Source organism: Perca fluviatilis, chromosome 24, assembly GCF_010015445.1.
Source record: "Perca fluviatilis chromosome 24, GENO_Pfluv_1.0, whole genome shotgun sequence".
NCBI classification, from domain to species: Eukaryota; Metazoa; Chordata; class Actinopteri; order Perciformes; family Percidae; genus Perca; species Perca fluviatilis.
Genome location: NC_053135.1, coordinates 4,452,430 through 4,475,376, shown reverse-complemented (window position 1 = coordinate 4,475,376; position 22,947 = coordinate 4,452,430). Strand labels below are relative to the sequence as shown.

Genomic DNA, 22,947 nt, shown 5'->3' with positions numbered 1-22,947 from the left:
AAAAATGGAGATAACTGCCACTGATGAAATAAATGGTCAATATTTCCCATCTTTTAAATTTGATCGGAAAGAACCCACAAATACTGACTCACCTTCCAGATATGACAGCACACTATCACTTCCCATTATGATGACACAGTAGCACATTAAAGAATCTTCCCTGCTTTCTGTTAAACAGGATGAGCTGCGCTTGTTTGATCTTAACACCTAAGTACCAGCTGGCCTCACGCATGAATAGCATCTTCCCTTGCTGAACAAATGCTTGGCTTGTTGATTCGGCCGATGTGACGGGGCCCGTGTCTAATGGGTTGAGAGTAACAGGTGGACCAGGCAGAGTGGTAAAATTGGCCCACCTGAGCAGACCCATCCTCCTCCTCCTCTAACAGTATATAAGCCCGTGAAGTACTATTGGAGGGTTAGAGACAGCAACAAGCAGAGGAACTAACAGCACCGTTCTTTGGAAAGAGAGAAGAAAAGGTGAGTTGCGTTTTGTTGCAACGGCGAAACCACTTTAACTTTAGCCGTCTGATCCAATATGAAAACTCGTTGTCTGTGTGTCTGTGTGGTGGTGTAGGTTATAACCATGAAAAGCATCCACTCCCTGGCTGGTATCCTTCTGGTTCTGGGCTTTGTCCAGAGCAGCTGGCAGGTTCCTCTGCAGGAGGCTGATGACAGCTTAAGGTACAGAAATCACATCTAAATGAATGAGGTTATGTCTTTGCTTTCAGGTTGAACTACTTTTAGGAGCTCTGTATTAAAACGTCATACTTAGCGTACAGAAATAGAAGATTCTACTGTATGTCTCGAAACCAACTGGATGACAACTCAATATGTGCTATAGGTGGCTCATTTTAGGTTAAATTCCATAACATTTACAAGCTAAGCACATTCATCCAAAGTCTGCAAAATGATGGGAACATAAGAAAGTTACTTCAAAGACCCCAAATGTATCCCAAGTAAAGAGGATAAAAGGCAAAACGTAATTTGAAGAATTAAAACTATGGATGATAGAGGCTACTGCACAGCTTGTCATTCACTAAAGAATTATGATGCTATATGTGATGATCAAATGTATAAATACAAAGCAATTTGGAAGTCTGGTGTAGAAAAAAGAACACATTCTAGCAAAGCAAAACAGGAGATAGAATAGAAAATGAAAAGTTGATACTGCTTTACACCTTGGTGAAAATGTGTATGGAAGATACGATTCGTCTGCATCATCTTGAGTGTTTTTGGAGCAAACCTAACCCATATATTTTGGTGATATAAACTGTGCAAATTATATTGGATTGGTGTAAACTCAAAGTGATTGCAATTATCAAACTGTGTTCTCTCTCCTGCACTGCAGCTTTGAGGCAGACGACACAGTGGGTGAGCCGAGGGAGCAGTCGAACATGAAGAGACATTCGGAGGGAACTTTCTCAAACGACTACAGCAAATACCTGGAGGACATGAAGGCGCAGGACTTTGTTCGGTGGCTGATGAACAACAAGAGGAGCGGGTCAGTGTGGGATCCATTCTAAAAATGATCATAAGAATCTTTTGTATAAAGCTGTCCTTGTTTGGCCCTATTTCTTAAATAATCTAACACTGGTTAAATTAAAGCTCAGGATGTAACACTCAACTTTTTGGGGGCTAAACAGCAGTGGTGGAGCACTCAGATGTAGTACAAGTACAAGAATGTAAAAATACTCAATTACATCTAAAATGTTTGCATTCAAAATCTTACATAAGTACACAAGTATTATCGGATAAATGTACTTAAAAAGTAAATGTACTATTTCTGCAGTAAAATATACCCTGTGCCTTATTTTAACTACTTAATATGCAGTAAGCAATAGCTAGTTTGGTTCCCAACCTAAGGATCAAGCCCTCCAAAGGGTCACAAGATAAATCTGAGAGGTCGGGTGATGATTAATTAAAGACGATAGAAGAAAAAACAAAGTTCTGTTACACAAATATAGGCTTATATTCATTTTTGGGGACTTTTCTCTAATCTTTGTTTTTTGGTGAAATATGGGATAATTTGACCTCTAGGGCCTTGAACAGTTATCGAAATTAACCCATGTGAGAAGCTTAGAGGGGAAACTAACACTAATGGACATCTGAATCCAGACAGTTTCAGCTCAAGCCAAAAAGATTGAGAACCACCGGTTTGACAATACATTTTGTTTTATAAGCTTACTACATCATAAGAATGTTAATCTGGAAAGTGACTAGTGATTATGCCCGCCAGATAAATTTAGCAGAGTAAAAAGTACAATATGTCCCTCTGAAGTGCAGTAAAGTTGAAGTATAAAGTAGTATTAAATTGATATACTGAAGTATACCTCAAAATTGAACTTCACAGTACTTGAGTAAATGTACTTTTGACCACTGATAAACAGGGATGTAGTCCCCTGATTGGGTTTTTACTTCAGAATTCAGCTTTTTAAAAATTTAAAAATATAAAATATTTCCCTCATTGAGTGTCATTGTGTGTTTTTAGTGCTGAAACAAAGCGCCATGCGGATGGGACCTTTACCAGCGACGTGAGCTCTTATCTCAAGGACCAGGCAATCAAAGACTTCGTTAACCGGCTCAAGTCTGGACAAGTCCGAAGAGAGTAGGCTGTTCCTCCCTCCCTCTCCTCCTCCTACAGTACCAAAACCCCTAACGGCCTGCCTGCCTGGGCCTGATTCCACCATGACAAGAGAGACTGAGTCAGAGAGAAAGAACTAATCAACTGCTTCATGTGCCACTTTTTCCTATCTTTGCTTTCCCCCCTCAATGTTCCTTGTGGTTGTGCTAAAAAAAATAAATCACCTGAACTTTTCGCACTGCGTTGATTGATATGTTACTACTGTGTGATGATTGCGTGAAGTGATTCTTTTTGACACAAAACATGCCAGCAGACAATGAACTAATCACGGAATGATCAAAGCAACACAATGCATTCACCTATCAGAATAATCGCAACGAAAAGGATGATTTTCTGATGATTGCTGCACTGCAGGCCAAATAGAGTTCGAATGGCAGGTGTCCACATTGTGGGGTTAGTGACCCTTAATGGGCAGTGTTTACATTGTGTGCATGTGTACCTACTCAGATCTGAAACGGACAGGGACGGTGAGGCGTTCAGCAAGAGGCATGTAGATGGAAGCTTCACCAGTGATGTGAACAAGGTGCTGGACTCGATGGCTGCCAAGGAATATTTACTCTGGGTCATGACCTCCAAGCCTTCAGGGTGGAGGTAAAACTAAGGCACATGGCTGATAGGATAATTGCCAGAAATGCTAGGCTCAGCATGATTGTGATGTTCTCTCTTTTGCAGTAAGAAAAGACAAGAGGACCAGTAAGCCACTCCTCAAGGACTTCCTCTGTGTGCTGCACACAAAGCCATATACAGGAGGAACAGAAAGCCATACTGCTTTGCATGTTGTAATGTCAGCACTATTTTAAAAGTCTTTTTTACTTACTGTATGTGATGCAAAGATACAAAAACTACTACTCTTCCATAGTTTTTAATGGTGCAACCAGAGAGAAGAAATGAAATTGAGGGCATATTTTTTCTACAAATTTAAATTATTTTCTATATTTTTAAAGTGAAACCAAGAACACAAAAGTGAAATCTCAGGTAGGCCTTTAAAAAAAAACCAAAAAACACATGTAGTGTAGTTGGTTTTGATTGCATACTATTAATCCGCTCTGCAAATTAAAGTTTTTCCATTGTGCATTTGTGCCATTATTTTTAAATAGACAGTTTATTATAAACCTATTCTAGGAGCTGAGGTTGAACTTCCAAAATTTGAAAAAGAAACTCACAGCCACAAATGTACGCCTTAGGCATCAACACCCCCAAAATGATCAAAAAATTGAAAAGCCCGAATGTCCCTAGTGATACACATTTTTTCAGCTTTTTTTTTTTTTTATAAATACACAGGTATTTAGACATACAGTAGAGAGATGACGGGAAATTAGGTGAGAGCAATAGGGAATGACATAAAAGATATCCTGCTGGACTCTGGGACGGTGGGGATCATAGTCAGCACCAAAAAACCTTGGCCACCAGGGTGCCTCCGGGCCTGCCAACTCCTTTTTAATCAGTCATTTTTCCTACAGCTGCTCACTGTAGTTTCTATCAAACACTACTCAAACACGAAGAAAACGTTCATGTGTTGGGGACTATTTCCAGCAGCAGATTAATCCACATTTGGTTATCTAGTGAGTATTTGGTGCAGAACATATGTGGGATTGAGTCAAAATAAACTAAAAAAGTAAAGTACTCATTTTGCAGAATGGCCCATTTCAGAATAATCTTATTTGTTTAAGAATATTGATTCCAGGATCATTATCTTAACTTAAATATGAATACTTAGGTAACTTATGCTTATAACATTAATTCCAAATGTAAACTTACGATTATCTTCTCTTAGCAGTTATTTCATGTAATCCAAGTCCGTTCTAGCTTTCCTCATATGGAATCAGGAATCAGGGAAAGCAACAACACAACAGACCTGCAGGAATCGCAAAAGTCCTTACAAATTTCTCCCACCATTTCTGATTTATGCAGTCATTTTAAACAAAGAAAGTAGACTCTCTGGGAGCATGAACAGCAGAGATACAGTCCTCTCCTGTAGCGCTGCCATTCAAAGGCTAGACAAGCTTCAGCTCTGGCCCCCTACCCCCAATGGGGCCAAAGACATGGAGCTTCTGCCTTATATAAAGTAACTTTAGTATATATATATATATATATATATATATATATATATATATATATAGTAGAGTTAGAATGATCCATCATGTCCACTGACCTCTGAAGTATAGGGACTAAATAAATTACCACATTGCAGCAGAGTTGGTTTAAGATCTTTATTTACGCTCCCTCACAATCGGCCTCTTTCCCCCAGGAAACAAATCACAATAACAGAACTGATAGCTTTCTATACAGGTGACTTAAATTATTTAACAGAAAGTGTACAGCTATCACTACTAAATTTAAGGCAGAATTCCACACAGAAGTGGTCAAAATATTTGATTGATATAATTCTGACCCCTTATTAGTTTCACTAATCAACTAAGAACCATCAATTAGACAATGGGAAAAGAACATCTACAACAAAAACCTGCCTTCAACACCGACTTCATGTTCGTAATATATTAGTAACATTTTACATGAATAAAATATATTATACATAGTTAAGACTCTTTACCGTTAATTACATTTTTCCCTTCCCAGAAAAAAGGTATTATTGCATCTCTAGAAGAAACCTTTGTCCTGCAGCGAGACGAGTCAAGTCTGTTTCATCATCATGCAGGTGTTTTTTTTTTTTTTTTTTTAATAATTAGCTTCAGATGTTAACACATTGAGGGTCATTTGGATAGGAGATCACATGTCCATGGATGACACTGACAAGATGAGAAAGTATGCAGGTGGAAAACCGACTGTTTTCTGAACACCCTAGTCACCCTAGTTCGACATTTGCAAATTTGAGTTTTTAAAAAGCCAAGGCCAAGTAGCTACAGTAGATTTACTGTATGTGGAAATTCTAGCTTAAAAATGTTTTCCAATAAATTGCCCCCAAAAGTATACTTTCCTCAAAAGGAATAGTTCAGTTTTGGTTAACATGCTTATTGTCTTTCTTGCCGAGAGTTAGATAAGACCAATTACTTCTCTCATGTCTGCATGCTAACTATAAAGAAATCGCAACTAAACATGAGGTTTTTACATTTCAGTTTTTGCTCAATATTCTCGTCTAACAGTTATTTCCCAGAAAGCCAAACTATTCCTTTAACCCGTTTGGGGTTAATGCTCTACTGGAGGAGAGACAATTATTTGTAAAATAGCAATGGAGAAGACTCTGGAGTTATGTGAGCTGTCACGGTCAGAAAAAAACATTTAGATATACAGAATATAGAAAATGTATATTTAATACTTTCAAAAAAATGACTAGATTTGCTGTATAGCCAACTCTGTTGAATGCCATGAAATAGATTAATATATTGGCAAATATCTAATTTTTAGGTTTCCTATTGTGAGGTGCATCAAGTCAATAGTGGCATTAAATACTGCACACAAAACCCACGCATTAGCGGTTTGCTGTGGCAGGTTTTTAAATGGACAACTCACAACTGTTGGAAAAATATAAAAACATACAAAATACAAATAAAGTAGATTTAAAAACTGTTTAAAATGTGTATTTAATTGGCCCATTGACACAGCAGTTATTGTCAGTGTCATATATTTCTGACTTCTTTCTGTTGCTGGTATCACCAAACATTGATATACATAGAAAAAGAACACAAATGAGTCTGTGTTAATACTATTTCTAACAAATAATTTGTTTTACACAACTTGCACACAGACTTACATGACAAAAACACAGTGTAGCACAGTACAAAGGTGGTTGTGTGTGGCACAGTACAGTTTTTGTTTTTTGATCTACTGATAGACAGCACAGTGGCACTGCCAGTACGTGTCATCACAAACTTGTCTCCCTGTCCAAGCTCTTCTCATGCTTCCGCCGCTTGTGTCGCTTTTCACCGCCACAACTGCACGAAGGAAAAAAAATAAAAAGGTAAACCAAGCAAAGTATAAAAACAGACAAAAAGCAAATTCTAGACACAGGTGAAGATGCATTGCAGATCACACAGCATGCAAATATGTCATAGCAGTTTGCCCTAATTCTTCAATATCTTGCGACATTGAAATATACAATAAGCTACGACTTAATAAAAAAATAAAGCTATAAATTTTACAATTTTTACAACATGCGAAGGACATCATAAAATGTGTCCTTGAAGTAATATGCACACCCAGGCCATGCTGTGCTGTCAATTCATCAACCTCCATTTATTATTGATTTATCTCTGTATTGAGTCAACTATCGTCACTGAATCATAACACAAAGTCCAACACAGTTTTCATTATGCAGCAATCAACAGCCATTAGCAGTAAACAGAAGACACTCCATGCTGACAGGGAATGGGAACAACTTACCATTGGGATATCAGCTTCTGAGGGGTTAGGAAGGGGAGCTTAGGGGTGAAATGGAATGAGAGAGGCAGGCAGGAGACACAATGTTAGTCTACACTGTGGGAAATTTGTGAACGCATGGCTTCACTGAGCTAAACCCTTTTTATCCAAACATACGAGCTCCTCAGTTTCCTGGAAAAATAACGTAAATGTTCCATAACATTTCGCTAACAAACAGTTGCAACTGCTTGCTTTAACGCCCAAAAGTACGAGTCGCACGGGACTAGTATTACCTGGGGACCTCTAGTGATTTTAAATAATTGAGGAGGACCGCGATCTTAATCCCGTGTGAATCCGCCATGTCTAATTTGTCAAGTAAAAATTCCACCGCAAATGATTTACCATATTTCGCCAAAACACAGAGGTCGTGTGATAATATTAGTCCTGTGTGAATCAGCATCTCTGTGATTTGGGGTTGTATTGGCTGCTTCGGCAATTATAAAAGTTTTGACAGAACCTTAATATCATACAGGATACGAATAAATACAAGCTAAATACAGACTTCACATGAAACACAGACGTATGGGGGGTAATTTCTAAATCACGCAAGGTCCCATGGTAATACTTGTCCTGTTCGAATAGGGCTTAAGACACCATATTTCCCTTGAAACTGACATTTTTTGACCCTGCAAACTACATTGGAATCAGTAAGTCTCCGTGCATTGTGGTATTCAAGCCCTCAAAGCGATGTATCAGAGATACTAGTCTCGCTTTGCCAGACCATCCACACACTGCGGAGCGGAGGAGGGTCTGGCTAGTCCACACAGCGTTCCGGGATGGGAGAAAAATATGTTCTGGTTTATTGGCATTTCTTTAAACCAATCACAATCGTCATGGAGCTGCTGTAAAATAGTCGTGCTAGCTAGCTGTCCGGATTTACCCTGCAGAGATCTGAGGAGCGGTTAACCATAGTCCTCAGAAATCGACCGGAGTTTAAAATAAAAAGAAAGTGGAAGGAAACTGATATCGGCGAAAATACATGCATCAGGCGGAATTTCCTGTGGCACCAGAGCAATCCCGGAAGTGGAACGTCAAAAAGATGTAGACTACAGAGATACTGATCTGGATATCTGAAAGTAATGTGGATTATGAGGCTAACCTTTTAGCGCTTGGTTCCTTCTCACCAGGGCTGACACTCTTCCACACACCTCCGAAAGATCCTTTAGACATCTCATCAGTGATGTTCACTGTGGCTGGGTCACTCCTTCAAAAACACAAAACAAGCAAGACTGAGAACTACAGGAGCTGCTCGCATCAAACTACCTGTTGTACGATTTCTAAAGCAATAGTTGAACGGCTAGCCTACCAGCATCTTTAAAGCTCAGTAATTAACACGTACAAATCGCATTTGTCTAATCCAAACAGAAATGTGAAAACAACAATTTGTGGTTTTATAAGGTTTCTTGACTATTTCTTTACCAGCTGTAGTTTTATATTTAGTGTTAAGATTATCAATCTTTTCATCTTACCCCAAACAAGAAAATAAATATTCTTATTTCCCAAAATGTCAAACTATTCCTTCAAGTCTAACATAGGTCAGCAGTTGACAGGAATTTTTCACCGCTGACAAAACTGCTTTTGAGGGAAGCTTGGACACCTTAAATGCAGAATATGATTAAAAATCAAAATGACTTACTTGTAGGGTCCCTCCATTTGCACTTGTACAATGCCTTCTTCCTCTGCAATAATACTGTGCTCCTCCTGAAGAAGAAAAAAAAAAAGACAAGAGAAAATCTGAAACACTGCATGGATAGCAGCTTTGCCGCTGCAGTGGTAGGCATTTTAAGTCATCAAACTGATGACAATTAGTTATCTACGCTGTTGTCTATTACCACACCTCTTCTGCTGCATCCTCCAGTTTCTTCTTCTTCCACTCTGGCATCAGGTCATCCAGCCAACTCAGTTCTCTCTTGGTGAAGATAAAGTCCAGCAGCTTACGAATGAACACCAGGGCCAAGACCTGATGCCACAGAAACAGACCGATCTCAACCAATCATGAACATCAAGCACACAAGTATACATGCATACACAAAAAACGCCCCCGGTTACCATCATGGGGAAGACGATGGCAGCCTTGGAGGTCTTGATGACCCAGAGCAGGACCAAGCACGTGAGCTGGATGATGGTAAAGAGGTGCACCTTCCTCAGCGGGACGTGACGAAGATAGATGAAGTCTGGCTGATGTTTGGCCGGCATGCCGTACAGCCTCAGACGGTCAAAGAACTGCACAGATACACACAGACATCCATGCGAGAATAAATCCAGCATCTCTTCTCCATTACATCTTACAAAAAAATACCAGCAGGCAATATTCCAAGCTCACCTGAATGCCTCTGAGTGAGGAAGCCCCCATGTACAGAAAGACTCCATAAAGCACAGGCATGGGGATAAACTGGAGACATACATAAATAGTCAGGATCAGGACTAAAACTATTTGTAAAATGACTGTGTGGGTGTATATTTTGGCGTTTATCCGCTGACCTTTAGCACAGAAGTCATGAAGACGGAGCAGCCCATCAGGGTGAAGATCATGAGGCCGGTGAAGCGCTGCTCCCGGATGCCCAGGAACTTTGGCTGCTCTCCGGGGGCCGAGCACTCCGACTCCAGCTTCAGGCTGTTGACGTGGGAGATGGAGAGCACAGTGGCTGCCACGAACCATGGCAGGCCCATCACCGAGCACACGCCCAGCATCACCCCCACCACAAACAGGTCCAGGTGGTATCCACAGCCTTTCTGCAGGGGTCGGACAAGGACATTGGGTTTAGATACAGCATGGCTAACTTAAATGAGTTCTCCGTTATTGCTTGACACACTTTAGGAAAATCAGAGGTCAGGGTCAACAGCAGCGGCCCTGAAGCTAACGATTTAATTTTTGAGAGGCAGATGGAGATTGAGATTCATTAACAGGTGGTGCACAAGTAGGCAATAACTACAAATACCTACATCTCTCATTGATGCAGAGAATTGGTTGTGATTTACAGAGCATGATACAAAGATATGTTTGTTAAAAAAAAAAAAAAAAGGCATTCATGTGGTTATTTTTGTGACTTTTGAATGAAGGGGAAAAAAATACCTTTAGTTTGTGCTCCTTCCTGTTGATAATGACTGCTGTGATCTGCTGGTCCATGAAGATGAGGATGGTGCAGAGCAGAGCAGGGAGGAAGGTGATGATGGTGGTCCACCAGGGGTTGGGCCCTACAGGGTTTATAAGCCAGCCACGATCATCCCTGGTTGGCTGGGGACAGTCAAAAGAAAGGTAGAAATTAGAAAAAGAATGTGATAATACGTAGATAATTGCACACGTGTGCTTCTACAGTACAAGCCTCCCGAGCTAAGAAAAATTTTGAAGAACTGCTTACATGGCTTTGACTTACATTTTTCGAATAGTTATTTGAGCAACAGGAAAGAAACTTCAAAGTTGAACATTCACATTGCAAGGAAACATTTGACAGGCAAGCTAACAAGCCACAATCAATTGTAATGCAGTTGCTTAGATTCTAGAGTTAAGTAGCAATTATTGACCTGTCCTGTCACATCTGTTTTACTTTTATTATCTGGTTTTCTGCTGTTGAATGATCAAATGTGTGGAAACAAAACCAAACAAATATGAGAGCATAATGACTGGCATAAATTTTTTTTTTGAAATAAAGATGCATACAGCAGCTTTCATGTGAACTTACTTTGAACTTGTTTGGGACCTGTAATTTAGGTGAGGGGATCCCCAAGGCATAATCTACAAGAACCATAATAAGGATGGTGATGAAGACAGCAAAGTCACTGATTATGGCCCGCACCTGGAGGAAACAAAGAGACACACTCAATGTTACATTTAAATACTGTCGACAAACCTCTTCAGGTGTTTGATCAAAAACCAAACTGAAGGCTAAAGTCACAGAAAAGGTATGCACACTGTAGTGACAGCTCCCAGCTAATTGTTTTTACAGACTCAAATATTAATATATTTGATTGTCTTTTTGTTTTGCGTATTTCTCTTTCCAAAAAAAGATTATGTAGCAGATCTTTTGTCTGACTTTAGACATTTAAATATTGTACCACAGCCAGAATACAGTTTAGTATTCATCACCACAAGGTGGCACTGGTATACTATAGATTAGTGTGCCAGCATCACGCCACACATTAGCTCATGAGTGTCATCTCAATGATAAAACATAGAAATTGTACACACAGAATGGCCACACAGACTGCAGTATTTTGCAGCACAACTAATCTAAAATGACCCAGACAGAGGCAAAGCCATGGCTTGTAAACCCATTTCAGTCCCATAAAAAAATGAGAAGTAAATGGACTGTAAAATTACTGAAGCAGACTCAACTCTGCAGCTACTATACACTTCAAGACAGTGCCAAACAGGAACTCCATAAGCACCTGTTCTACACAATTGATGAAAGATTTTTAAAAGATGGTAAGAAGTAGTGTTAGGTAAGTAACTATACACCTTTAACTCACAATTCAATACGGTTAACAATTTTAGGTTTTCAACAGAATGAGTAATTAGATTTTTTTTTTTCAATCCCACATCCAAATAACTACATAGAAAAACTACAAACTACATGGATTACGCCCCAGGCCGTTTCAAAATTGCATTGAGATTAATTTTTTTTTAATCTGAACCGGTTGAAATCTTTACACATTTATACAGATTTTTAACCGATTCGCGATGCATCGTTCCATACCTAGTGTTTGTGCGTTATTTAGGGAAGACTAAAGTGCGATACATACCTTGGTGGGGAAGTAGCGGCTTGTCTTGAACTCCTTCAGGAAAGCGGACATGAAGACTGTGGAGAAGAAGAGGACTACGCACCAGAAGAGGACGTCGGGGATGTAGGGGCCGTGGGGACCACAGGCGCTGCCAACAAACTCCCCGTGAAAGATCTCGCACTCCTACTGGCACCAGAGGACATGGCGATGATGATGAGCGTGACGGTGATAATGATGGCAAAAAAAATGATTAGAATGGCAATGGAGATAATGACAATGATGGACGTCGGTGTCAGTGGTGAATTTGTGAAGTCTGAGCAATCTGCTACATTCAGTTTTGATTTAGTCAGTACTCTGTTAAATATCTTAAGGCCAGCTACACACTGGCTGCGTGGTGCGAGCGTGGCGTTTCTGTTGTGTGGCGTTTTCTATGTCTTTACACACCAGAAACGTGTCGGACGCGGTGCTGCTGCTGCTAGCCTTATCTGTTTCCCATTGATAAAATGAAGTACCATGTTAAACAAAAATATACTGATCCGATTACAGCAAAGACAATGTCGGCAGTATTGACGGTAAAATAGGCTACAGAATATTTCAGGTGCAATATTAGAAAATTGATTTTTTTATTACATTTATAACTGCATTTATATCAAAACCTAGAGACTTTCAAACATTAAAATGTCATTTATTAATAAGTATTCGTGTCAAAATGACAAACATCTTTTCCTATTCTATTTTGCCTGGAAACTCTTCCAACATGCTTGCGTGTTGCATGAAAAATAGGCGTTTGTTCTATTTCAAGCATGCACGCGTTTTCGCGGCGTGTCACGCAGGCAGTGTGGAAGCTCTAACCTGTTAACATGGGAGCCGAAATAAAAACAGACACGCCACACAGCTGACACGCTCACACGACGCAGCCAGTGTGTAGCCGGCCTAATAGTACATGATTCATCCATTTGCATACAATCCAAATGGCCTTGGGTGCCTCTCAAACTATTTGCTGCTATACGTCGACAAGCATGTGTAGGAGTGACAGAATGACGCCACTGGCATTACTTATTTGTGTCTGACAGTGAGAGAATCCAGTCTTCACACTTCATCTCCATGCTTATTCTGCACGGCTAAATCCTGTGAAAATCCTGCCCACATGTTCTTAATCCCTGCTTAGATTTATAACACTTCTTGGTGAAGCAAAGTGTGGGAGACACAACACGGTGCCAGAGAGTGTAAGAAATATCCCCAACTTTCTAGGGTATTTTGTTTGTGGGTTTATTGAAGGCTGGGTAAGCAACTGTGATCACATATATGTATTTCTGAATTAACCTTTTCTCTTCTCTCCTTCACTCAGGATTACACATTGATTGCTATTAACAGTTTACAGACTCAGATCATCTTTGGATTCTTTAACCATCATTAGAAATCTACCTGAATGCAAGATCTAAGGATCTAAACGCCAGAGACCTTTATTTCTATGTAATTTATGTACAGCTATTTTGCTATAATTCACTCTAAATGGCAAGGGTTCCTTACATTGACCTCCAGCATGGTCCAGTTGACCTGGGAGGACGTGATGTTTCTCTCCTCCCAGTACCGCAGAGTCTCATTGCTGGGGTCGCTGGGCTCCACACACGCACACCTATGGTGAATATTTTTTATTTCGTTTTCTTAAATACTATAGAACAAGGTGAATAAACAAATAGAAAATAAATTAATTCATTACAAACATTTAAAAGAGAAATTCAAACACACAAGCAATTTGGCTTCCAATTCTTAAGAGATTTAAGATTCTGAGTAATTGAGAAAAGGCACCTATTGAGGACAATTTGTGTTCACCAATAAATACACAGCATTGTACACATATAATCATAACGTCTAATATTACATTAGGATACCATACATTTATTCTCCAAAGACCTGTAGCTAGCATGACATCCCATAGTTAGAGCAACTGCATTTAAGGGGATAACAAATGTCCACCCAATATATTGTGTCCTGTTAAGGTTAATAACCATCTACCAAAGGATCCCATTTTATGAATACATCTCCAATCTCTATAAACACCCCTAAGCTGTAAATAATTAGAACGTGCATAAATACTGACAATCTTATCTTTTGTGTTAGTAATCTAAAGTCCCACTCACTGATATTGATAATTGTTTTAAATCATTTTTAAGCTAAAATACCCAGTTTTCAGCTTCTCAAATGTGAATATTTGATGAGTTTAGACCAACCGACAGATTCTGAAATGATGTGCAGAATAATTGCAGTCCTCAATGTTCCACTCTACATGTTAAGCCATCAACATGAAAGGACTTATTCTGCTGGCATTTTACTAAACTAAATGGCAGCATCCCCTGATGTCCACTACATCAGAATAGAAAACACAGAAGGAGCTTTTGGCTCGACATCGGCCAGCAGCCAGCTTATGTGACGGGATAATGCATGATGCTCCTGACACATACTCAACATGGGATTATTCACCATAAAGCAAAACCCATTATGGGAAAACTGGGCAGGTCTACTATACCACATCACCATCTGTCTGATGATGCAGCAAAACACTTGAGCATGTGTGTGCTAATGTGCCAAGTTGGGTACACTGTGTATGCAGCACAGGCTGCAACAACAATGACAAGATCAACACAGAATGCCTCAAGGGTTTGAGTGTTTTAGAGTGGATATTTAACGTTAGTTCATAATCTTTCCAAAGATATTTAATAAGTCATTTATCGACTTCCCTCTAAATTCAAGGTTGAGTAAATAGCTTCTGAAGTCGAGATACTGAGTGTGTGTGGTAGTCCATATTGTTACTGCCGTTTCGCAAAGGAAAAGAATCGTTTCTCATCGATTCAGAGTCCAAATATATTGAAACTCTTTTGAGACTTTTTTTTTTTTTTTTAAACAGTGTACTAGGGTTTTTTAAAGTCTGACACTGTAGGCCCACCCTAAGACAAAATTGATTCAACAGCACCCTCCCACTTAGTTATCTGGGGACTATAAGTTGAGCCCTAGCCCAACTTGAGCCTATATTTCTTTACATTTAGCCAAATTGGCACCGTGCATGTACAGACAAGGACAGTACAGTCAATGGATTAACATTTTACTGAAAAAAAAAAAAACTTAAAAACATGACAATTTAAGGCAAATTCTAGAGTTATATGGATAATCCTTTTTTCTACAATTCTAAGTAAATTTATGGACGTTAATTAGAGATTATCAGAGACAATAAATATCATTAGAAGAGTAGGTCACCCTGAATCTAAAAATATATGTATAATATATGAATGTGTCTGTTTAGATTTAAGAAATTTAAGACATTTGAGAGCATTATTGTTTCAAGAAGGAACACCTCACATCTCTCACCCCCCCATCCACCTCACTTACAGTTTGACAACCTCTATAAAATGTCAGAAAAATTACTTTATCCAAGAGTCCAAAACTATAGCGGACACACAAAAAAACACACTTATGGATTTCAAAAGCGCACTTACGAGTACTGTGTGAGTTTCTGAAGGTTGTTGTTTTTATTGATGGGGTAATGCGTCCCCAGGTGGATCAGCTTCTCCAGAGCCTCATAGATGAAGATGATGCAGATCAGCGAGGCGAAAGCTTCCTCAGTGAAGCGTGTGATGTAACAGACAAGCGAGCTGGCATCCGTGGCCACCAACAGGAGACAGAAGAAAGCTGTCCACAGGCCAATACAGGCCCTCAGGGAGAGGTAAGAGAGGCCATATTCCCTGAGAGAGACAGGACGCACACATACACAGGAATAAAAAAAAGGGATAAGCAACTAGATAGGGCACCCCCACTCAAGCAGACAGCACACACATCCATCATCAACACTGAAATATTCTACTATAAACAAAAACACAAGTAGTACTGAAAAAAAACAAGAAAAAGAAGATAACTTACTTGCAGAACTTGAAAAGGATTTTCTCAAAGACAAGAACAGGCCCAGTGCTGCCCAGGATGGTGAGGGGCTGACCAGCAAAAATAGAGTAGGCTATTCCAGTCATGGAAGCTCCAAACAGGGACTCAATAGCACTCTGGGAACACAGGAAATCATGCTCTGATTAAACTTCTTAACATTCACTCAGTTAAACACAGTAGTGCTTTGAGGTAAATGTTAACGCTAGCATGGAACCTCGCTCACAAAGACAATGCTAACATGCGGACGTTTAGCAGGTATGGAGAGCCGAAGACCAACTGGAACTTTTGGGTTTAGGTCCAGAAGTAAGAAAACCTCATTTAAAAATCACATTTGCATTTGTGTTATTGCAAATACCAAAAATCCTGGCCTGGAACATGACCTTACTGAAGAGTATGTTATGTCGTACTCTCCAGAGAGTGCGTTCCCTTCACTCAGCAACTAGTTTCTAGGTGCCTTTGAGCAAGGCGTGTCAACTGTTGGATACAGGGCGAAAAAGAGCTTGTGTTCTGGGCCATGTCATCCCTAAATACTAGGGAAGAAAAAAATCTGACCTTTGTTGTTTCTAAAATGTTTCAATACTCCATTCTCTGGAATATAATGTCTACGACTGTACAATGACGAGGTGATGATAGGTTAATGTTGTGTTCCCAACTTGTTTCCAGTGCGCCCCAAGCAGCCAAAATAAAAATCCTTTAATACAAGCTTAAGTCCAAGATCATAGACTCTCTTGGGAGCAATAAAGATGTTGCTTCTTACCACACGTCCCTCTGTAGCCTCACCCAGGAGTCCTCCAAAGGTGATGACAGGTGACATGCAGGCGCAGTAGAGGAAGAGAAAGGAGGCCAGACACTGCAGACTGACGGCATCTGTGTAGTCAGAAAGGTAGTGAGGAGCCTTTCGCTTAATGTCCATGAAGAACCCGCCAAAAAACCTGTAGTGAAACAAGGATTTTATGAAAGAATCGCACGCAAACAAAAGGTATATGCTAATATAATGAACCACAAATGGCATTTTGCGGTTCTGTGAACACAAACATTGTAAACACAGTTCGACACCAGTGACAATCTTCTCATCTAACTTATTAAAAAGGAAGGGACTACGCTTTATCCCAAAATGTCAAACCATCCCTTAAAATAAACTGCATCATGTTCTAATACTGCATTCATTTGGACCTCATCAACCGCAGTATGGCGGTACTTCTCTCCATGGCTGAAAAAATGTGCGAGCACAGCTTCTATTGCTCCTGAGAGTACTAGCTCCTCTATTTTTGGATTTTGTATATGTATTTACAGTGTAACTCATTCGAACCACAAGAAAAGGGCACACAAACTGCCCCTGCACTGAGCCCATTTCTGTTGCATGTGTTTATATCCATGCAAGTGTGTGCCCGCGGCGTGTGTGTGTACATTTGTGGACTTGTGCATCCATCTTTTAATGACTCTCAGCCACAGTGAGAAGGCTTTCCTGCTGCAGCGAGCTGAGACCGTGGTGAACCAGTTGGAGGGGGTTGCTATGGCAACAGTAGGTGGGACGTTCTGCTTCTTTCAGTCTGAGGCAGCGTACCATGTCCCGGGAGGTGGTGGTGGTGGAGGGATTGGGGCATGGGAGGGAATTTGACAGCCGAGACTGAGCTTCCGGCCAATCTTAGCTAGGATAAGAGCCTGTACCGCAGCATACCACAGCTCAGCGGCAGCACATCACTCACTCGTCACCACCAAGATGTACACCTAACACCCCCGCGCACTGCACTATCATTTCATTGTTCCAAGCTCAAGTTCAAGAATCTACTGCTTGTCATTGGGTGATTTCTGGGTGATGACAGCGTGATGTTTTTTCATCCTGAATCCTATCTGTAAATCTTAATATTTGCCTTGTCAAATCATGCTGTCTCTTTGTGCCATACAATTATGTGAAAATTAAATTCTTGATGTCAAGACTTTATTCACATGCATTTTTACCAAAGAGTTATGAACAAAAATAACTACAGGTCCATTTTGAGTTTTAACCCTTAAATGCCTAGGTGTACTCTCAAACATTAATACATAGCCCGGGACTTCAGAGACCATTTAAAAGTTCCAATACAAAAACATAAATTTACTTCATTACACTTACTGTAAAAGTACCATAAGCTAAATATATCAAAAGTAAAAGTACTGGTTCTGCAGAAATGGCCCATGTGAGTGAGATATTATTATACATGAGATTAAGATTGTTAATACAAATGCATCAATGGTGAAACAACATTTTACTGTTGTAGCTGTTCGAGGTGGAGCTAGTTTGATCTACTAGATATACACAATTATGTAGTTTAGTCCAGTGGTTCCCAACCTAAAGGTCTGGCCCTTCCAAAGTGTCACAAGACAAATCTGGGGGTTCTTGAGGTGATTCATTGGAGAAAAAAAAAATAAAACAAATTGATATTCATTTATTGGACTTGTCTAATAGTTTGTTTTAAATATTGCATAATGGGCTCTCTTTGTGCCTCAAACAGTTAATTACATGAAACCATGTGTGCAGTTGAGGGAAAATGTCTTTTTGATACTCCTAAGTCAAGTTTCCATCCAAAAGGTAGAGCAGGTTGACTTTACAGAAAATCTGTTAAAAAAATAAATAAATCTGATGCACTAATCTGAATGTACCTAGTAACTTTAGCTATCATATACATTTAGATGTAGTGAAGTAGAAGTTTGAAGAAACATTCTATAAACATTCTAAGTAAAGTACAAGTACCTCAAAAACTGTACTTAAGTACAGAACTAGAGTAAGTACATGAGGCAAAGTCTAAATAATATAACAATGTTGTAATATTAAAGAATGTGACTGCATGTGTGCAATCAAGTGGTGGAGTATCTAAACTCTTAATAAATTAAAATGCAAACAAAAGGTCTTTGTGGAGTTGAAGTGTGAGGAATGATAATGGGCCAGTAGGGTAGTTGGCCTCTTCATAGTGCTAAATTTATATGTTGGGACTGTGAGGCAGCTAACAGGTGAAAGGAAGACCGGGACAAAGAAGAGCTAAGAGAGCTCATTGCTGTACAACAAATCACACTGTCTCTATGCAACACTTACTTCCCAGTGCGCTGGAGCTCAGGGCCACCGTGCCCTCCATGTTCCTCCGACTCTCCAAGATCTGTCACTCCGTTGGGAACAGGGGGAATCTTCCGCTTTTCCTGTGTCGTTAAGATCACTGTCAGTCAACTGTCTGTTACTGGCCATCATCATAAGAACAACAACAAGCATCAGATGCACTGAGTCGGAGACATTTGTTGACACCAGATGCTACACCAACACACTTTTAACCAAGCTTAATAAATGCCAAATGATTGATGTCTTATGCATGAACATCGCAGTTTCTGATACGGAGTTCATCCGCATAGCAATCTAAATTGCACAGTGGTATGTCAATAATTCACTACATGAGCCTAATGACAAAAAGAAAAACAAGACTTTTTAAACCATCTGCAGCAAGCTTTCAGTTATGTAACAAAATTTCCCTCCAAAACAAGATGGTGGATTTTCAAAGTAGACCAAAAATAACTAATGGGAGGAAAAGTAACTAATGTTTTGAAGAGGATTGAGAGCAGAACCCTGGGGAGCAGCATCAAAGCACAGAGTACAACGCAGTTGAGACTAGAGAACACAGATGTTTAAATATTTCTCAGCAGAGGGAGACTCTCAACCACATTATGATTATATATGAAGACTGTCAAACTCTAAACAGTCCCTCAAATAGTTTAGTGGTTCAGCTTTTTGAGTGGCATCAGTGGAGAGGATTCTTTCAAAAAAGGAACCAGTCATCCTATTCACCTTGTTACAACCAACCAATAAATGCGTACAAAATGCTTCACTTTGAGTAATGCTTTACCTGAGAGGGCACGTTTTTGGGAGGCTCTATTCTGATGGAAGGGTCCCACTCTCCAGGAGGTAAGACTGTCACCTGGTCCAGAAACTCATCGATGCCTGCCACCAGGTCATTCCTGTCTTTGGCCTTGTAAGCAACATCATGGAAAATCTGTGAAGCAGATGAAGGGAGTTCTTTTTTTTTAATAGTCTGCTTTCTGCTATTACGCTCAGTCACTGAGTACATTTAAATGTATTTACAGAATGTATTTACATATACCAGTGCCCTAAAAGGTATATTGGGCAGATGATTATTCCCATCCCCATAGATAACATGAACAAATGTGAAATAATCAGAACATCACACTGTATTTACTGGGATACAGAACACATTTCTTGCACACGGTGGCTGAAAAGCACATCATGGGGATGGGTACAATTCAATCCCATGTGTGATAAAGTAGGCTGACATCCATTCACTTCTGTTTTCATCCATCCCTGAGGACTGCTGCCAACGAAAGAAAAAGGCAACATCTGGCTCTGATGACAGTCAGTAACATTAGCTCATAGCTGCACTGTGGGAAATCCTGTCACTGTTTTTATGTCATACTCTGCTGATCCCTAAATGCTTCTCCTGCTTTTTAACAGAGGTCAAAGGGCAGGGCAGTTATAGAAAAGCAACTCTAGAGCTGGTAGGTGGACTTCTGATTTATACAAGGATTTCTCTAATCCATAAAGTACCCTAATGCCATATATAACCTTAACAAACAAACTAAAATGAAACGATTAAGCTACTCATTTATGTGTATAGACAAATGAATTTGATAATGAAAGGGTAATTTCTCTCATCTGAATTTAGAGGTTTTTTTATTTCATTCTGGTACCAGCAGCTGCAAGTGAGAGTGTGCATTAGGTTATGGAGACGTTGAGCGCATCCTGGTTATGTTTTTTATTATTCATGACAGTTTGGCAGAGCCCCCAAAACTACTTTTTAGTTTAATCAGCTATTAGCCTTCAAGTCTCGAGTAAGTCAAGTCTTACAGTCAGTCTCATGTTTGTGATGGTGCACAGTCACATTGATGTGTTACTACTTTTACTAAGTAAAGGACCTAAATGCTTCGTCCAACCCTACAAGCATCATTACTACGTCTATAATTTGAGATTCGATAATGTTGTACTTAGGCCTCACCTCATCAGTCATCAGGGTAGCAATAGACCGGCCAATTTCATGATACTGTGGTCCTTTTCCCAGAGGGCCGAGCAGGATGAAAAGAAACCTGTGCAACACAAAGGACAACAGGTTTGGGGAAAAGTCAAATCCATTATCAGCTCATCTATCCAGACTTGATACGGAATACATAGAGAAAGAGGCAGAGAAAAGCACGGGGCTTTTCCAGCTTTTTGTGTATAACCTGGTGGTGATGGGAACCTCAGCCAGACCATTGAGCAGCACAGCAGGAGCCAGGCGAACGAAGGCCACCACAGGGCGGTCTAGGAACTCCAGCTCCCCTACCAGGACGTTAGACGCCTCAGCACCAGGAGGGATCTTCTTCATGAAGTGCAGGTCAATCTGTGAGGCAGAAAGAAACCACAACAGCACCGCATCTTTAGACAAAAGATTAGTATAAATGTTTTGTTCTGCTTTTATCAACAAAAAAGGTAGACCGATTAAAAGTGGTTATTACAGCAAATAATCTGAATAAAAATCCAAAATACTGGCTGGATCTGACCCTGACAACTAAAGAAAACAAGCTTTACTCCTGTTCAATTCCAGTCGTTTCCCAGGGCAAGAGGCTTATGGTGACCATTTCACACGTAACCCAACCTTAGTTAAATATACAGCACTAGTTATGTGTCCAGCTATCAGTGCCCGTAGATAAACAGCAGGATCAGTGGTGGGTCTGGTTGCTCACCTTGCTGAAGTCGACAGCACTGTTTTCTCGGCTGACGTCCTGTTTGCCTTCATTGTTAGCTGGCTGGGACTGAGGTGAGACCGTTTGGCCTGTCAGGCAGAGCAGGAAACCAACATGTCAATTTTCACAGAGACTCAGGCTATCACAATACTACTTTCCCACACAAAGACGAAGGTGCCCAGTGAGTGACTAGAGGGTACAGTTACATTCTCTGAAAAATATGATACAACAGTGGACCCTTTTGTTGTAGGTGCTGTACCTTTGATAAAAAAGGTTCAGCCCTAGTGACAAAAGATAATATTATACCCTCTTTCAGAGTGTACCTGGTGAGTTAGCATAAAAATTATCTGAAGAATGCTCAGTGGACATAGTGGTTTGAGGTAGACCTTTAGTGGAATCTTTCCAAATCAAGTGTAAACTAAATGAGGTACAATCTTTAACTTCCAGTTCCAATGTAAATGTATTAACAAATAGGTGCTCATTTCAAATGGGTTGTTTTTCGTTTTGCTGAAAAGTCAAAGATTGCTCCTTTTAAATTAAAATCTCAAGCAATTGGTGATGTGAATGCATGTTTCAGCGGTTTGAGCAAATCACAGCTCTTGAAAGGAATGCTAAAAAAAAAAAAAAAAAAAAAGTGGCTTGCTCAGTTTCACCGATTCAGTCAAGGAGTGATGCTACTACCACTAAAGCAATTATTTGACACTTAAGGAAATGCTCTTATACGCTCTCTTGCAGAGAGTAAGATGAGAAGATTGATACTCTTCTCATAGCTGTTGGTTTAATATGAAGCTACAGTAAAGCCAGTGGTTGCTTAGGTTAGCTGATTAGAAACCGATAGCCTGGCTCTATAACAAAATCCTTCAGCCAACATTTCTAGAGCTCACCATTAGACAGAGCCGGACTAGCCATTACCTGCTGTTTCCAGTGTTTGTGGTAAGCTTGGCTGCAGTTTCATATTTAGTGTAGAGACCAATCTTCTCATCTAACCCAAAATGTTGAAATATTGCTTCATAAGGATTAGTTTGGGATATGCATGGATTTACCTGCGGAGAGTTAAACTTAAAAAGCGATACCACTCTCAAAATGAAGCCAGTAGCTTATTTAGCTTAGCATAAATTGTCCAGAACATAACCCCCATTGTCAAACCCCAAATAGTCATTTTACACTTACCTTTCTATACAGATTAAATAAACTAGATATGTGTTAATTAGTGACCTTTTGAGGTGCTTGTAGGCAGATTTTATTATAGCAAGCAGTTTCCCCCTGTTACAAGTCTTTATGCTAAGCTAAGCCAATCAGCTTCACAACCATAAAGACATAGGGTTGGCATAAATAACTCTGCAAAAAAGTGAAGAGCGTATTTCCAAAAACAATCTTTGAATAACAAACCCAAAAGGCAACAAACTGAAGATTAGATTTTGTGTTATGAAGTTACACGATGAATTTAAAGCTAGGAGCTACCACTAATAATTACTCACTGTTATGAAGGTAGAACATGACTCACAAATCTACCATTTTTAGTCATTAAA

General features: G+C 39.8%; 2 protein-coding genes across 6 annotated transcripts in view; one reads left to right on the top strand and one right to left on the bottom strand.

Annotated features, from left to right (window-relative positions):
- The first annotated feature begins 423 nt into the window (after nt 1-423).
- On the top strand, nt 424-3,845 carry LOC120554494 (glucagon-1-like). Its single transcript, XM_039793417.1, has 6 exons — nt 424-477; nt 575-681; nt 1,349-1,501; nt 2,489-2,605; nt 3,089-3,232; nt 3,314-3,845. The coding sequence occupies exons 2-6, from the start codon at nt 584-586 to the stop codon at nt 3,336-3,338; spliced, it is 537 nt and encodes a 178-aa protein (XP_039649351.1). The 5' UTR covers nt 424-477; nt 575-583; the 3' UTR covers nt 3,339-3,845.
- Nucleotides 3,846-4,837: 992 nt separating this feature from the next.
- LOC120554468 (sodium-driven chloride bicarbonate exchanger-like) overlaps nt 4,838-22,947 on the bottom strand; it is a 44,876-nt gene continuing 26,766 nt past the window's right edge. For 4 of the 5 annotated variants that reach the window (XM_039793376.1, XM_039793377.1, XM_039793379.1 and 1 more), the window contains 19 exons: nt 21,419-21,507; nt 20,918-21,075; nt 20,695-20,782; nt 19,531-19,677; nt 18,735-18,835; nt 16,422-16,596; nt 15,647-15,780; nt 15,226-15,471; nt 13,265-13,370; nt 11,756-11,917; nt 10,696-10,809; nt 10,089-10,250; nt 9,497-9,748; nt 9,339-9,407; nt 9,065-9,238; nt 8,853-8,975; nt 8,652-8,716; nt 8,115-8,219; nt 4,838-6,531 (listed from right to left, as the gene is read on the bottom strand). In XM_039793376.1, the coding sequence (XP_039649310.1) occupies nt 6,462-6,531; nt 8,115-8,219; nt 8,652-8,716; nt 8,853-8,975; nt 9,065-9,238; nt 9,339-9,407; nt 9,497-9,748; nt 10,089-10,250; nt 10,696-10,809; nt 11,756-11,917; nt 13,265-13,370; nt 15,226-15,471; nt 15,647-15,780; nt 16,422-16,596; nt 18,735-18,835; nt 19,531-19,677; nt 20,695-20,782; nt 20,918-21,075; nt 21,419-21,507 (2,540 nt within the window). In that variant the 3' untranslated portion in view covers nt 4,838-6,461. Of the gene's footprint in view, nt 6,532-6,979; nt 7,018-8,114; nt 8,220-8,651; nt 8,717-8,852; nt 8,976-9,064; nt 9,239-9,338; nt 9,408-9,496; nt 9,749-10,088; nt 10,251-10,695; nt 10,810-11,755; nt 11,918-13,264; nt 13,371-15,225; nt 15,472-15,646; nt 15,781-16,421; nt 16,597-18,734; nt 18,836-19,530; nt 19,678-20,694; nt 20,783-20,917; nt 21,076-21,418; nt 21,508-22,947 lie in introns of all 5 variants that reach the window. The other variant, XM_039793380.1, reaches the window with a different exon arrangement.

What these genes read in the sequence shown, in the direction of transcription:
- LOC120554494 (XM_039793417.1), top strand. Translation starts at nt 584, where the DNA reads ATGAAAAGCATCCACTCCCTGGCTGGTATCCTTCTGGTTCTGGGCTTT. An exon ending in TCTGGACAAGTCCGAAGAGA is followed by an intron (nt 2,606 to 3,088) that starts GTAGGCTGTTCC and finishes GTACCTACTCAG; the next exon opens with ATCTGAAACGGACAGGGACG. An exon ending in TCCAAGCCTTCAGGGTGGAG is followed by an intron (nt 3,233 to 3,313) that starts GTAAAACTAAGG and finishes TCTCTTTTGCAG; the next exon opens with TAAGAAAAGACAAGAGGACC.